Source organism: Corvus brachyrhynchos, unplaced genomic scaffold, assembly GCF_000691975.1.
Source record: "Corvus brachyrhynchos isolate BGI_N302 unplaced genomic scaffold, ASM69197v1 scaffold246, whole genome shotgun sequence".
NCBI lineage: Eukaryota > Metazoa > Chordata > Aves > Passeriformes > Corvidae > Corvus > Corvus brachyrhynchos.
This window is the reverse complement of record NW_008238447.1, coordinates 809,682-826,143: the sequence shown is the minus strand read 5'-3', so window position 1 is coordinate 826,143 and position 16,462 is coordinate 809,682. Positions and strand designations below refer to the sequence as shown.

General features: G+C 39.2%; 1 protein-coding gene across 12 annotated transcripts in view; it reads left to right on the top strand.

Annotated features, from left to right (window-relative positions):
- The window catches only part of SOX5 (SRY-box 5), a 601,783-nt gene that overhangs the window by 442,768 nt on the left and 142,553 nt on the right, over positions 1 to 16,462 (top strand). For all 12 annotated transcript variants that reach the window (XM_017736702.1, XM_017736703.1, XM_017736705.1 and 9 more), the window contains 2 exons: positions 12,532 to 12,704; positions 15,173 to 15,244. In XM_017736702.1, the coding sequence (XP_017592191.1) occupies positions 12,532 to 12,704; positions 15,173 to 15,244 (245 nt within the window). The remainder of the gene's footprint in view (positions 1 to 12,531; positions 12,705 to 15,172; positions 15,245 to 16,462) is intronic.

Here is a 16,462-nt window from a genome sequence, read left to right as displayed (position 1 = left end):
AAAAAGAGGAAGGGCAGCCACTGGTCTTACCTGGGAGTTCTGGGTTTTGAAAGCACATAGTTTTAAAATAACGTCATCCTTTGCCATGAACTGGTGAGACATCTTTAAGATGTTTCAGGGACAAAGTGTGAGGAGACATCTTTCATACCCACTTTTGGGAGTGTATTTCAGCAGATCTTGCACACTGTATGGAGCTTCTTTAACTCTTGATGCACTGGAGCCTTTAGAAGGACTCCCAGTGATTCTCCAGTGCCTTTGGACTTCGTAGAGCTGCTCTGAAGAGTGCTGTGCAGTGAGAAGGTGGTCTGTTCCCAGTGCCTATGATCTTGTTCTTTTGGAGGGCAATCTTTTTTCTCCCTCCCTGTTTTAGCCTTTCACAAGCTAAACTTGAAAGCAGCAGCAGCCAGCTATATGCTACCATGAGAGAAACTCAACAGTCCTTTCAGTCGTGCCTGGGGGAAAGGATGGGGAGCAACAGCTCAGCCTCAAAGAAGACTTTTCTTAGCTTTAATTTTTGGTTTTTAGCTTTATATTTTGAACACAAGTCGAGTTATTGTTCTGTAGCTCTGTTCAAAAGCCTCACATCTGAGGCTTTTTAGTGCAACTGTGGTTCTGTGGTTGGGGGCATGGTTATTAGGTGTTTGGATCAAATTTGGCAGTAAGCTGTGAAAACAGGCACTGGTTTATTTTTCCTACTGACTGCCGTGACAGTTGCAATTATTGTCCATTGTTCCTAGGTGGCTAGAAAGGAGGGAGGATACAATAGAGCATTGCCCTCTGGGGGTAAATGAATTTGACTTACAGATTCTTGGGGGGTCAGGGAGGCTGATTATTTAGTGCCCAGGCATGTGGTTTTCATGGCACCATCAGCCGTGAGCAGCCAACAAACAATGGCTCAGCTGTATTGCAGCTATATTTAGTGAGGCAGCAGGAAAGGTGTGCAAGTTGAGCTGCTCTATACCCACATACACGTGTACAAACACACATATATTATGCTACAAAATGATTTTGTTCTTCTATAGTTATGAAGTTCTCCAGTTGTGATTCTTTAATTAACTTCTCTCTCTGTATTTGGCCTGACAGCTGCGTTTTTTCCACCCCTCATTTCTCTATTAGTGATATTTGGAAACCCCCACTTAAGTAGTGCCTTATTATTAATACACCCTGGAATGTGGACAGCACGAGGCGCTGTACTGCCCAACTGTCTTATGCACTGAATAGTTTTTTCCATTTAACTGTTCAAAATTTCATTGTGTTTTTCATTAGGTCTGGGGGAGTTTTAGTATGTCGTGCTAAAGTCTCAGCACTAGGCTGCATATTGTTAATGCCCAAATCTGTGTTGCTACCATTGAGTTTTATTCTCTGGGAGAGATTAAAAGAAAGGGAGATGAAGAGGAAGACTTTATTTTCTATTAGCGTGATTTCTTTTAAGTTAGAAAGCAGTAATATTTTATTAAAGATAAGGGAATTGGTTAGAAGTCACGAGACTCCCATGTTTTGTATTCAGTTGTTTCTCTTAGTTGCTTTGTTACCTTTGGCTGCTACTTTAGACCCCCCTTTCTTCATCTGCACGCCTATAAAACAGGAGAACCATCACTGAGTAGCTGCAGAGAGCCAGCTGCAAACTTCAAGATCACAGTTAGAACGATCTATATATCCAGTTACAAATTGAAAAGAAATAAAATGTTTTATTCCACAGCTTGACTGAAAGGTACTGCAAGGGAATACTCTTCAAATGGGGCAAAATCTAGAACCTTTTATATCTGTAGAAATTGTGACTCAAATATCTGTGTTTGTTCAGAGAATTTGTCTGGGACTAAATTACAAGCTTGGCACTAGAGATTTCTTAAGAAATTCTGTTTTGATATCCATGGAATTTTTACTCTGCTCAAAACAAGTCGCTGTATAGTAAAACCTACAAAACGTGCTGTTGAATTGAAGTATTTTAAAGTGAAGCTGTAAAACTGTATATTGAATTGGTTGAAGCCTATTCAAACTTACTTATATCCATCATATTCAAAACCAGGGCTCAAAAAGCCTCTGGATTATTCATAGATAATGCAGGTTATTGGATTCAGTGGAGCAGAGAGATCTTCAGGTCTCAAACCAATCGTCTACAGGAAGGAAAATCATTCCCCTTTTCTGCTGTCAGTGTAACTGCCTTGTTGCTGTGCAGTGCAGGGGGAAAGCAGGTGCTGTCCTCCAGTGTTGCTAGGAAAAGGTATAAAAAATATTTATTTCTTAAATATCAGTGATCATCCCTATATATAGAAAATTAACATGAAGCTTCTCTTTCACTGGTGCTGGGCTTCAGGAGCAGTGCTGGCCCCTCAGGTGCATCATGGGTTGTCCAGCCTTGCTCACACTGGGGTGAGTGAGGCAGCTTTAGCCATGATGAGAACTCTTAAAAACTTCCTTGGTGTGCACAAAACCTTGCTGCTAATCTTGTCCATCTCTCTATTGAGACTTGTCAAGACATAATAATGCATATTTTATATATTCCCCACTTAGCTAATATTGAATAGGCGTGTGGAACAAAAGGCTAAACAGACTTTCATTTCCAATCTTCCTGAGTTGGTTTTCTGTTGAAGGCATTGTTAACAGTGATTGTGCCCAAGTCTCTCAAGAAAGACCGGGCAAGTCTGAACCTGATACATTTTTGTTGTTGTTGTTTGAAAAACCTTTTCTATTGTGCAGGTTAATTTGTAAACAAGTCAGGTGAAGTGTTTTCTGTACTCACTGTGAAAGGGATTGTCGTTAGGTTAAAATCAGCTCTTCATTGTATCCGCTTAAATCTAGGTGACTCCAGAGACTGTACTGGAGTAACCACAGATTTATGGATGTAATTGAAAGCAAGATTAGCCTACCAATCCTGATCTTTGGTTTACGATAACACAGACATTTGTTTTGTGTGAGAAACTGGGTTCCAAATTCCATGAAGTATCAGTGCAGGTATTGTGTTAGGCTGTGTTTGATGTGAGATAGAGCTGTGTTTGCTGAAGACTCTGATTTTGCTCATGTGCTCAGAAGATGGGGCATGAGAGAGTACGCAGTCAGCGGTTTTAGGACTGCCAATAATGGATAAAGAGAAATAATCCATTCAGCGATACTATAGCTCATCAGAGCCCATGAATTAAAGACATATGTTATGTAGATTCAATGTATGGATTAAAACGGATAATCTAGTAGGTGACACACAGAATCTTGAGATAAGTGAGCTATGCAGATTTGGTATATGGATTGTGATGGATAATTCCATTTAAGTAATGCTGGACAAGTTGAAGACAAGTAAGCTTCGGGTAGTGCGCAGGTTATGTGCAGTAATCCAGTGAGTGACACTTTGGATCACATAATCTGTAAACTAAAGACAAGGAAGCTGGGGATTCTGCATTTAGATGTGGACAGGAAGAAGGAGGGGGAAGGGGAGAAAGATTATTCATGGGGAATACACTGGGTTTGAACCTTTGACTAATACAGCACAGACCCCGGGAGACGTGTGAAAGTTGCACACTTTTGTAGGAGCTGGGTGAATTTTGCATTTGTAAATTAATGGTTCAAAAACATTTGCAAACTTGGGTCAGCTGTGGATATTTTGCATTATTTTTTTGTGGGTAGTATTGTAAGTGGAGTGGCAAGAGAAGGAGGGTGCAAGTCATTAGTGAAGGAGGTAAGATATGTTGGATTGTCAGCTTTGAACTGTGATAAATTCAGTATTTGTTGCAACCTACTTAGTATCTTCTTCTTTGTGTTTATTTTTTTGAGGGGTTTAATAGTAGCAAATTGCAAATAGAGCTTTAATCATTTTTTAATATTCCAGAAGTGCTGGGGTGCATGGGAACCTGCCCACTTGCACTCAGGGAATCCTAAGTTTCGAGAGGAAATTTGGCAGCTGCCAAAATCTTGGAGGTTGATCACAACACAATGGGATAGTCTCAGGCTGCAGTAGAAGTAGGCAGTGCTAGCTGAGCCACACCAACGCAGAACTTCTTCAGGCCAAAAGAAAGCCTGAGATGGAGACTGTGACTGGATGGAGCTGCTCCTATTTGACCCTAGAATGGGAGGTTAGTTGAGGGTAGCATATGTGGAAGGAGGGTTGGAGGAATCTTTTTAAAGCCTCTAAAAATGTGATTATATGGCAAAACAGCCAATTCAGGTTGTTCTGGATTTATACTTTTGTACATAAAGGTACTTAATTTTATCAGAAAAAAACAGGTTCTAATTTTATTTTTAAGATGTGATTATTGATAGAGATAATAGAATAAAATTGAACTAATTAAGGTAGCAAATGCCAGTGACTTTGTTGGAGCATATGGGAGCCAAACCACTGTATTTAAAAATTGTTCAGAGTTGGTTGACAAAAGGGTCCTAAAGCTGTGCTGAAGTTACCTGAAAGATGCACTGATAGAGCTGAATGTCTCTGAGCTACAACTGCCAGTTTGTCAAAACGAAACAAAGCAAATACACGTACACACACACACACTTTTTACTCTTTTTCCTACTGCTGCATAAAATTCCAGCAGCAAATGCTATTTTCCTAGCCTAGTTCTAACTTGTCTAGACAGTAAAACAATGAGTAACCTCTGAGAAATAGTCTCAATACAAATGTTGTATATTCCTTTTGTAACCTTGACAATAAGTTGCTAACCTGGTTGAATACCAAGCTTTATTTGTAGTCTACTGTACCAAAACTTTTTCCTGACAGCAAATAAAGAGTACTCAGTGACAGCCTCTTTCCAGCATTGCGAAACAGCAAAGTGCTGGTTTGTTACAGAGCAGACGTCTGAGCTTTTTTCCCCCACAGAATATGAGTTCTTGAGGCTAGTAATGGCAAAAGAGGGTAATTGGTCATAATTTGTTTTTATTCATTCTGCAGCCTTGCACTCAAACATAAAAGATTAAGACTGTCCATCTGCTGAAATAAATATCTTCCTTATATCTTGCTGTTCTAAAATGGATTTTTACTTGTCAAACAGAGAAGAATCATTACATAAATCTGTAGGTACAGGCAAATCAGTTTGAATTGTGCACTTTTTCTTTCCTTGTTTCTTTTTCTGGTGGCTGTGGCTTGCTCAGTAAAAAACAGTCAGAAAGTTTTCTTTTATTATGCTGACTCTAGTCCCTATCAATAAGATGAAATAATTTAATTTAGCAAGGTGGGTAGTTGTGATGGCAGTCGTTATGTAGCAAAGTTGGCTTAAATACTTAATGAAAAATGCCAGTTTTCAGCTGGTTTTGCCCTGACAGCTCCAGGATTTAGTGGCCTGAAAAGCTATGTTCTAGTCCATAATAAAGCACTCTCTGAAGTATTGATTAGGGAAGCATCAGGGGAGTTTGCATACGTTCACAAGCACAGACCCATATCCACCCACCAACACATTCCAGCAAGTACATAAAGTAAAATCCCATTGCTTGGCTATAAACATTTCACATTTCTGTTCAAAAACAGAGGAAAGAAGAGTTTAAATTCTGAACGTACCTCAGCCGGTGAGATCTGTTTATCAGACTACTTTTCCTGAAGGAAACATCAGCTCCCCATTGCCTAACATATGTGACTTCAGGTGATGTCAGCAGCATGAAGGGGAATACTCCTCTTTAAATTTATGTTATAAATAGATTTTTAAAAAAATTTTTAGGGAGAACATGACACAGATTAATTTGCTTGAAAGTAGAAGAAGAGTAGGTGACCTGTCTGTTTTACTTTCCTGGTTTCCTTACTGAGCAGAGTAATGTTGGGTTTAGATTTCTAATATGTCAAGGTTAGAACTGGGGAGAGGAGTGGGGAAAAAATAGTTGACACTGGGATGAGAACGATACTCTGGAGGAAAGATACTGTAAGAAAGCCCTCTAGAAAAGATACTTATTTTATGAACTACTGATAATTTTATTTGTTCTTTGGATTTGGTACAGTTATGACTAGTAGGATTATACTCTTTCTGAGGACGGCTTAGTTAATAGACTGTTCAGTTTGAAAAACCTCCTTCATTTTTGTATCAAAACTGTAACCTTCACTAGCTCAAAAAGTCTACTGAAAAAACACACCATTGCAGGAAATACTTTGAGGTGACTCACTCTTTAGCTCACTTATGGGCTGTAGCTCAGTCCTTGTCACACTGTTGTTACACAGAAACTGTGTTGTGGCATGGTTCTGTTGCTTGGTAAGTTGGATGACATCAGTAATTGGTTCATTCATAAGGGTCCCCTTGGCTGAAATGCTACCTAGTCTCCAACTGGGTCAAACACAGACTTAATTATCTATTTAACGTGTATCGCTATTAAAAGTCAGTGGGGAAATTCTTGGCCTTGCTGAAGTAGTTCTGCTGGTGACTTCATCGAGGCCAGCAATAAAACCTCCTACACTGCATAGAGTTCAGAATTACTGTAGGCAAGTTGCTAAAAACTTCATGCCTTAGTTTGCTCTTGAAAAACATAATGCATACCATTACCTTTCTACCTGCAAACAGTCTTGAAGAAGATCAATTAGGTAGTGCTTTGAAATTAAAAAATACTTTATACTGAATGCTGTAATTATTATTACATATCTTAACATTATTCGAATACAGAGTACTTCAAAATATTCTTACTTCCATTTAATGATTTTCTTCCCTGTAGAAAACTTTGTAGATACAGGAGACTTATTTTCTTTTGTAACCACAGTTAATGATACGAACATAATACAATATTATTGTGTCTTCCAGGCTTTGTACTTGCACATTGTTTTCTTTGATTTTCCTTTGAAAGACAGATTCTGACACTTCAAAAGCTATTTACGCAATTACTTTGATGGTAAACTGACTCGGTAGATAGATTTCACTGTCTGTATGGGTGAGTGTGCACATGAGCACCCTGGTTGATGCCATTCCTAGCAGTTTAATGGGGACATGACAGAGGGATTTAGGAGAGCCTTGCCATGGCTCTGCCCCTGCAGAATACACATCTGTAAGCTGTCTGGGAGCAAACACTCTCACTGCCTGAACACTTGCAGCAAAAGCTTAAAATGTCTGTTAAAGAAAATATTGACTTTCCCAATTTCTCATTTACATTCTCATTCTGTCTAATAAATTATAATAAAGTATTTACTGTTTTGATCGCAAAAGCAGTTTCTCTGCCTTTTTTTTTTGCTTTGGTTCTGTTTTGGGTGGGTATGCCAAGGTTTCTCCTGTTCGATTTCTCACTTTAAGTGTGTCATTTGGTCATATTGGTGTCTTCATTCTAATGTTTATTAAAATGTTACTGTCACTGCCAGTCTGAGACTGTGAATCAGAACTAAGAATGTGTAATAGTTTATTTCACATTTGAGTAAATTTCTTCTACTACTTAAACATTATTATGGGTAGTGTTGATCTGAGATGAAGTTTAGGTTTGGCGATACAGAATGCCACTAATTTGAGTCTTCTTTTATTGCCATCTGCTGTGGGTGTTGCATCCACAAACATGGGAGGTTTTTTTGAGTCTCTCTCTTCATGGTAATAGAGGATAAGCTGACGCATCTGGAAAGCATCTTTTCTTGGGCATTTCACTGCATCAACCTGCAGTGTGTACTTTGATGCTTCTTTGCCTGAGTTATTTTGATCAGTTGTGAAAAATCCACATTTTGCCACTGCAGTGATAGAGCACAGAGAGAACAGTATGAGCACCTACAGCAATTTCCTGAAAGGCAGGTGGCCTGGTGGTTGAAAGCTTTGTTAAACATAAAATGTGCAATATCTGTTTGTCGTGGATCTGACGGTAATTAAGAGTAATTCTTGAGGCAGTCATTGATGCAAGGCACTCTCCTTTTGCTCCTCACTCAATAGCTCTGTGAAGTGGTCTAGCTTGCTGTCAAGCTGTATGCTGCAATAATGGACACGTGGTTTTTTTTCTCTCAGCCCTGCTGCATGGCTGGAGTGAGAGCACTGCAACTTGTAAAGGCCAGCTCCAAAACCATTCCCAGCTCTGTGCTGCTTGGAGCATCTCCAAATGAGTTTAGTAAGGAAGCAGCTGAAGGTGGCTGCTGGGGCTAGGGATTTGCACCCCCTCCCAAGTTCTAGCAGGGTTAGCAGCCATGTGGGTAGTTCATTAATTCACGAGTAGCATAATTTGAGCAACTGTCTTTATTCAGTTGTTGGCTTAGTTGCTTAAAATACTGACATGTTTTGTCCTGTAAGCTACAGAATTCTTGAAATGGAAATCCCTTAGCTGCCAAGACACTTCACACAATGATACAGGTTTAGATCTCATGCAGGTTAACAGAGAGAAAATAGTGACGGCATGACAAAAGTCCACCATCCTTGTTTACCCTCAATCTACAGCATCTAGAAAAGGGTACAAAAAACAACTGGAGCTCTTAACTCTATGGTAACTTTTAATACACTAGGAAAAATTCCAGTAACTGATTGTATTCATGTAGTGACCCCCCCTGTTGTCCTCACCTCACCATTAAATAAATAACACTGACCATGCTTTGGCCTTCATATGTTATGCAAACTGATGTATGATTGGCAGTGGCATCTGTGAAATGGCACTTTTGTTGACCATTTCCATGAAGGTAATTATAGAAAAGGTTGGTAATAAGGCTAACATAAAAAATACCAAACTTAAACTAAATGCAAACACTTAACACAATTATCAAGACCGTCTGATTCAAGTACTTCCCTTTTTTTTTCATTTTCACACATTTACAAGCCACCAGTTACCTGCAAGATACCTCAAAAATATGATTCATCATCAGTGGGGCTTATATAGATGTGTGAGGCAGACAAGGGAAAATCTACACAGAACTCACCATCTCTCATTAGAGCCACATAGCTGATCTTCTTTGCCTCTGGTTTTGTGCAGGTCACTTGAGAGTATGGCTATCCAAGTACTAATTTTGCAAGGAATTATTACCTCAAAGAATTGAAATTATCATTAAGTACTATTCCAGTTACTGGAAGGATGGCTTAGTCACATGAAAATAAAGTACCTACTAAGCCATGTTTTCCAGAAAGTATTCTCCATCAGAAGTTTTTTTTATAAAGGTGATGCTGATAAATTTTCCCTTTTGGTTTATTAGCAAACTGAAATAGCTTTAGAAATGTAATGCAAGAAGTCTGCCTTTTGTCAGACTACTTCCACTCCAGCTGTATAAACCCAAGGAATTATGCATTGTACTTATTAAGGTAGGATATAAAACACCCCTTGTGGGCATTTCAAATTTTCTTTAAAAACTGAATAATAATGAAGAGACTGAGTCAATTTGTCCCCGGCTGCATTGGCTGCAGTGTGCCTGTGATTTTGGTGTCTGCATTGGCACTTCACTGCACTGCCTGCTTGCTCTTAGTTCATAGAGTCATAGTTTGGGTTGGAAGGTCATCAGGTCCAACCGCCCTGCAGGGACACCTTTCACTACACCAGGTTGTTCCAAGCTCTGTCCAACCTGCCCTTGAAAATTTCCAAGGAGGGGCATCCACCACCTCTCTGGGCAACCTGTTTCAGTGTTTTACCACCCTCATTGTAAACAATTTCTTCGTTATATATAAGCTAAATTGACCCTCTTTTAGTTTAAAACCATTGCCTCTTGTCCTGTCACAGCAGGCCCTGCTAAAAAGTTTGTCCCCATCTTTATAAGCCCCTTTTAGGTATTGGAAGGTCTCTCTGGAACCTTCTTTTTTCCAGGCTGAGCAGCCCAAACTCTCTCAGCCTTTCTGATAAAAGAGGTGCTCCAGCTCTCTGATCATGTTTGTGGCCTCCTCTGTACCTCTTCCAACAAGTCCATGGATTTCCTGTGCTGAGGACCCCAGAGCTGGATGCAGTACTTCATCTTCATTCTTGGAATTCAGATAAAGCTGCTCTTCTCCTAGTGCAGAAGCTTTTTGCTGCTCTGTGGGTCAGTCAGGCTGAAGAAGCAGTGCAGGAGGTGGATCCCTGGCTGTGCAGTGTCCAGTGCCGTGATCAGGTCAGTGGTACGTGGAGTGTCCTGTTCCCTCCCAGGAAGCGCAGCCAGAACTTTGATGCACGGGGCTGGATATCAGCGCATCTTTTTCTGCTGCTGTTGGTAACTAACTCTGTGATCCCTCTGTCTGTCAGTTTACACATATGGAAACATTTTTCCACCTTTCAGATTAATTTAAAGATGGGGATTAATTTAACTTTACAAAGTGCTTTTTGATTCCCAACTGAAAGCTACTGTAGTAGCTCAAAATGCACTGATGAACTGGTACTGGCTGAAGAGCTGTGATGCATGTTGGTGTATTTGACAGTGGTTTCTTTTTGCTTACCCTAACTCAAGGACTGAGGCAATCCTGTGTATTCCTTCTTTCTCTACGACCTTCTTCCCCTCTCTCTCTCACGTTTGCATCCACACCTCAGTAAAAGTTAGGAATAAAATATCTGCTGAATAAATAAATACAAAGTATTTTGTTTTCAGATGTTTCAGTTATAGTGGCAGTATCAGTGCATGATAGTTTTCATTAGAGGAGCGTTACGGTAAACCCACATGGACAGGCCAAGGCAGGGGCTGCCTTCTAGAATAATTCTTCTATGCCACTTGGAAACACTGCACCTTTTTTCCTGGTGAAAAATAAAAGGATGGAAGAGTGGCAATAGAAACTTCTGATTAATTCCAGGGCCAGGTGGCAAATGCATTACTTGTAGCAGTTCACTGTCTCCAATGTTGGAAGTAAAAATCATAGTTAGAAGTGTTTTCTTCAGCCGTGTTAGCGTTTTAGCACTGGCTTCCATTCTTTCTCACAGCTTTTAACAGAACAGGTTTAAAGTCCTATGGTTTCTGTTTCAGTGTGTTTCTCAAGTTTCCAGCTTGTACCACAGTTTTTCTAGAGGCTTTATCTGAGAATATTCTGCTGTAGTTCTTTGTTATGTGGTGAGAATATTTTCACAGAAATTTCTAAAACCCTAATAAAAAACATTTTAGTTACATTTCTTCTGTCACATTTTTTCTGGTGATTCTTTGTGGTTTTTCACTTGCATATGGCTGTCTGCAAATGGATTTAAGGGCTTGGACTCAGCTGATGTAGCAAATGAAATGTTGCTTGGGATCATAGCATTGAAATTAAGTGAAAGTAAAAAAAACCAAAAAAACCATAAATTAAGCTAACTATCAAGCAAAGAGCCCTCCCAGTGCCACCTCAAAGGCTGTGGTACAGCCTTCCAAAGCAAGCAGTAGATGATTGACCATTTCAGACATTTCAATCCAATCTAGAAAGCTGTAGTAAATATACTGTAGGGAACATTCCTGCACTGGCAGGGGGGTAGTCTAAATGAGCTATTACCAGTAGCTCTTTTCCATGTCTGACTGATAGTTGGCTAGGAACATGTTTGCTATAGTCGCCAATTTTTTTCTTTTTCCTTTTTTTTTTTTTTTTACTTGGAGAGCACTGGTGACATTGGCAGAAGAATGTTTCCTGTGTTTGAAAGAGGTTTGTGTGGCAGGGTAGTCCCAAAAGCAGGCTATTTTCAGAGGAGGCATTGACACTGATAGCCTTAATCCTTTCCTAACAGCTTTTTAGAAAGGTCTTCATAGGATCTGACTCATATGAGAGGGTGTGGTGGTATTGGGGATATCTGTGGATTAGCTGCTACACATATTTTCAGGTCTTTTAAATTCACAGTCAAATGCATATATTAAAAGTGCCTCTTTTTTGGGGTTTTTTTTTGGTGGTTTTTTTTGGGGGGTTGGGTTTTTTTGTTTTTGTTTTTTTGGTTTGTTTTTTGGTGTTTTTTTTTGTTTGTTTGTTTGTTTTTTTTTTTTTGTAGTGTATGATTCATAGCTTTTGATTTTTCTTGGAATTTTTTCTTCTCGTCCCTTATAACCACTGTCCTTCTGGGTAGAAAAAGAATTTTTTCAGCACAGTTATGAAAGTGAGGTAGTGAGCTCCTCTGTCTGTGTCTGATGAACTCTACTATTGAAAAACATCTAGTAGCAGTACAAATGAGAGTGATGGTGAGTTGTGTTTAACTCAGGTTTTCTGATATGTTTATAAAAGACTGTTTCCTATAAAAGTGCACCTTGGTGGCAGCAACAGCAATAGGAGTTATTAACAATTTAAATACTATATAATTTAATCCTAATCAGGGCAGCTGTAGATGATATAACAGGTTATAGAGGGATGTTAATACTCACCCTGCATCAGTGCTTTGACAGTTACAGAAACTGTATATTTGTCCTAAGTTTCTGACATAAATATAGTTGTCTTACAAACCTGGAAGGGTTGATTTTGATCCCCAGTGTTTAAAACTTGAAACTTTCTCAAAATAGGCAGTATTATTTCACCTTATTAATCTGACAAAAAGGCAGTGGAAAATAGATGAAAGGGCAAAGAAACATTGAAGGGGGACACCAGATCAAAGCCTGTGTAGAGATTTATCCTCCATGGCTCATTTTCCTATGGAGGAACAGGTCTTAGTGTGCAGCATATTGCAATATGCTGCTGCTGCTCTTTGGTTCTCCTTAAACTTTGCTTACAGTAAAGCTGCAAAATAAAAAAAAGGCTGGATTGCTCTAAATTTCCTCTCTTCTCTTTACCCTTTTTTTTTCCCCCACCATATGATGCCCAGGGACTCCAGAAAGCCTCGCTGAGAAAGAAAGGCAGCTCATGGGTATGATCAATCAGCTGACCAGTTTGAGGGAACAGCTGCTAGCAGCTCACGATGAACAGAAGAAGCTGGCTGCATCTCAGATCGAGAAACAACGCCAGCAAATGGAGCTGGCTAAGCAGCAACAAGAACAGGTGAGTGATTATTACAGTGGTTTTCAACTTAAATAATTTTCTAGCAGGACTTTCTAGCAGTTTATCTTTTAGGCTTCATACTCCAAAAGTCACTCTGCACCCAAAATTTTTTCCATTTGTTCTCCAAGGTGAAAAAGTTTGAACAAAAACATACCAGAAGAATGATTTAATTTGCAATATCTCCATCTTGGAGTTGTTCAGAGCCTGGTGCCAGTAATGCCAAGGTTGTGGGTTAAGCCCCTGCATGAGCCATTCATTTAAGAGTTGGACTTGATGGTCCTTGTGAGTCCCTTGCAACTCAGAATATTCTGCAATTCTGTATTCTCTTTCAATACGGTTTGGGTTTTTTAACTATCTGTAAATAAACAGGCAAATTCAGCCCTCATGAATAACCCACCAAAACTGTTTGAATTCAGTAATACTGAATAGGTATAAAAAGAACAAAATGCAGCTCTTGGATTGTAATGTGAGAAGTGAAAAGGTTGGGTTTTGCCAGCTGGGGAAAAAAGCAGAGAATAATATAAAGTCAGTGAACAAGCATGACTTTTTTTCTTGTACATGTGAGTGGTTTGATTTTCAGTTCTTGCAAATATGTCCTTCACTGGAAATGCAGGCATGGTTGTCACATGTGATCAGTTCCAATGTGCATACACGGGCATACAACATTATAGACAAAAACATAACTTTGCTCACAGATTTGCACTGTGCAGATTTTAGCAGAAATTAAAACCCGCTTTTGTACTTGACCATGAGCAGAGAATATTTAGATACCTAGTTTAAAATTTTATCACAGAATTGCAGCTATGTGAGTATTATGAAACTCACAAAATTCTTTGAAATCTGTCATAGTTGTCATATTCAGTGTTGGTATTGTACTTAAGCAAGTCTTAAGATTTCTAAACCACTGCTGATACCTTCAGACATTTAAGCCTTGGTTTTACCTGGTTTTAATTATTTAAAGCCCTTATCTTAAACAAAGGGTATTTTGGCCTCACACCTGAAATCCCACACATGGAGAACAAAAGTGACTTACTGTAAGCTGGAGAATTTGTATCATGCTGTTGTTAAAATGGCAAAGGTAGATGAAGGAGTGAAGGTGGAATTGGCAAGATTCTTTCACAAGGAGACATCCTGTATGAGCTATTCCCTTTGCCCTGCCTTTTAAAGTCACTACTGCCAGAATGGCTGAGGGATTTGAAAGTGAAAAAGAAAATGAAGACAATGGAAAAAGAAAATGAAGACAATGGAAAAAGGCAATAAAAAATTAGGATAACTAGGATTTCTTTTAATTAAAGAAATTGTGTATACTTCTGTATTATGCAGAAATTAAACTATCTAAATTCTGAAAAAAATGTAGTGAAAAAATTATTTTTCTTTCTTAAAGAAAGGGTCCAGAAAGAAAACATTTATTTAATCTGTTAGATGTGGAGCTAACTATGAATGAGTGTTTCTTATGCAAATAGTCTAATAATAATAATAGAAAAAAAAATACCTAAGGGGAAGAATGCACAAAATTTCTCCCAGTAAGTATGTGTAAGTTACCAACTGATCCTGAAAAGTGTACACATAACACAGGGGAAGAGCAGAGCTCCTTCTAATGTTTGTACTGCTGCACTGGCTATTCATGAGAGCAGAGCTTTTGTGATGACTTAAATGAAAATTTTTCGAATTTGTTCTTTAAGTTCGAGAATGGTTTATCTACCTCTAGCCTTTAGAGCTCTTAATTCCATTCTGTTAATGTCTGTTTTTTCCTTCACTGTGTGTAAAATGTGTCTACAGTAGGATTCACAATCATTTAGTGGAGAGGGAGGGTGGAAGTCCTTATGGAAAACTGCACTTGGCTTTGAGAGGAGACTTTGAACGACTCCATCCACTTCCATAAACTGGTTTTAGATTTGAGCTGTGTAGCCTTGCCCTGCACCTTTAGTTTCTTGCAGCTGATACACACATTGAAGAGCCTGTGATTTTTCCAAACTCAGTTCCAGTCCCTCTGTGCCTGTTTCTGCATAAAAAAAAGTACACTAGGAACTTTCCTCCATGGTGTCAGATTGCCATTTTTTTGGAACTTTTGAGCAGGTGATGCCAAACAGAAGAGTTATTTCTGGCCATCCTACTTTTTTGCCTTTTCTGCCTTCCTCCACTATTTTCCAGTTTCTCTGCTAGTACTGTTCTCTCTCCTGGGGAATTTTAGCAGTGCCATTTCAGTAAAGTTTTTGCATAGGTCCTTGTCTTCATATCCAGCACAGCATTTTCCATAAGATTCCCTTTCCCACTAGCACTAGCAATTAATTGTTACTGAACACGTGCCCCTTGCTTCAGCAACAGTCCAAGCTGCTGCCACCTGCACTTGAAGGTTTCTTAGCTCAGTGGAGAGGTTTAAAGAACTAAACAAGGTGGAAGATTCCTGTGGACAAACTCTGGGAATGGTGATCTGTATCTCATGTTTCTTCTGTGCAATTTCTCCACAGATTGCAAGACAACAGCAGCAGCTTCTGCAGCAGCAACACAAAATTAACCTTCTTCAGCAACAGATCCAGGTCAGAGACACATCTCCTCCCATGCCCCTATTATGTCTCTTTCTTCCTTTCCCTTTCCCCACTCTTTCCTTCCTTTCCCTTTCCCCCCTCTTTCCTTCAGCCGTTATTGCCATAGTTTCTTTAAGAATCTCTGCAGTTGGCTGGCATCTTGTTTATGGAAACACATGAGGATTTTACCCGTCATTTAGCAAAAAAGGTCAGTTTCTGGAAGGCCTTATATGATTAACACGGTTCCTAGGGGATCAGGAAGAAGATGTTAGAGGAGCTGGTCATGCAAACAAACATTTGCAGGACCAAATCCTCTTTCCTCAGGAGTGACAAAAGCATTGCCAGAAAGAGTTTGTTTGGAATTGATGTCCTACAGCTCTGTTTTTGAGGTTTTGCTGAAGCAGTACTCTTCAGTGATTGATAATCAAGTGTACCTTCTTCGCTCTGCCTGAGGTGCTGGCAGTCTGGAAATTTTTATTTGTGGTGAAGTATTATCTGAGTGAGGAACTAGTCAAAAGGTTGGTTAGATTCAAGAGAGCAACTGTGTTAGTTCTAGGTATCAACAGGTTTATTCCCAGTAGTAGAAAAAGTTGTTAAACCAGCATAACCAGTAAACTTTATTTAGCCTCTTTCTTCCTTAATGTATTCAGAAGTTTCTTTTCATGCCATCGACTGTATTTCATTACTTTTCTTCCATGTGCATGTCCCTGTTTTGGGAACAATGCAAATCAGTTTGCCTATGAAGGTTTTCCCAGAATAACAAAGGAGAGGTTTGACTTCTTATAAATATCTAGGATCAGGGTAAAATCTCTGGTTGTTTAATTATGCAGTTTTGTACAGCGCATTGCAAGTTGCTGTAGACTGTGTTCTGTTTGTTCAGTAGCAACAGGATTCTCCTTCCAAAGCTTCTCTTCAGTATTTCAGAGTGAGTTGCCTCAAACTATCAATCATAATTGTAACCCATTTAAGAAAACTTAATTCCAGCCAAATCAGAAGAGCTGTATGGCTTCACACTAGAAGAAAACTTGGCTCTGTCATTTCAGAGGACATTCTGTCTGTATCAGGACTTGCGTGTTTATGAAAAACTCCTGGAAAGGTCCACCCCTCTGTTATAAGGCAACTTCTATACAAGATGTGCTTTGCTGAAAATAATTTTGAGATTGGTAAGGCTTGGTTTGGCCTCAACCTCTGTACTCTATTTTTTCTTTTTTAATTTGTGTGTGGAAGGGAGTT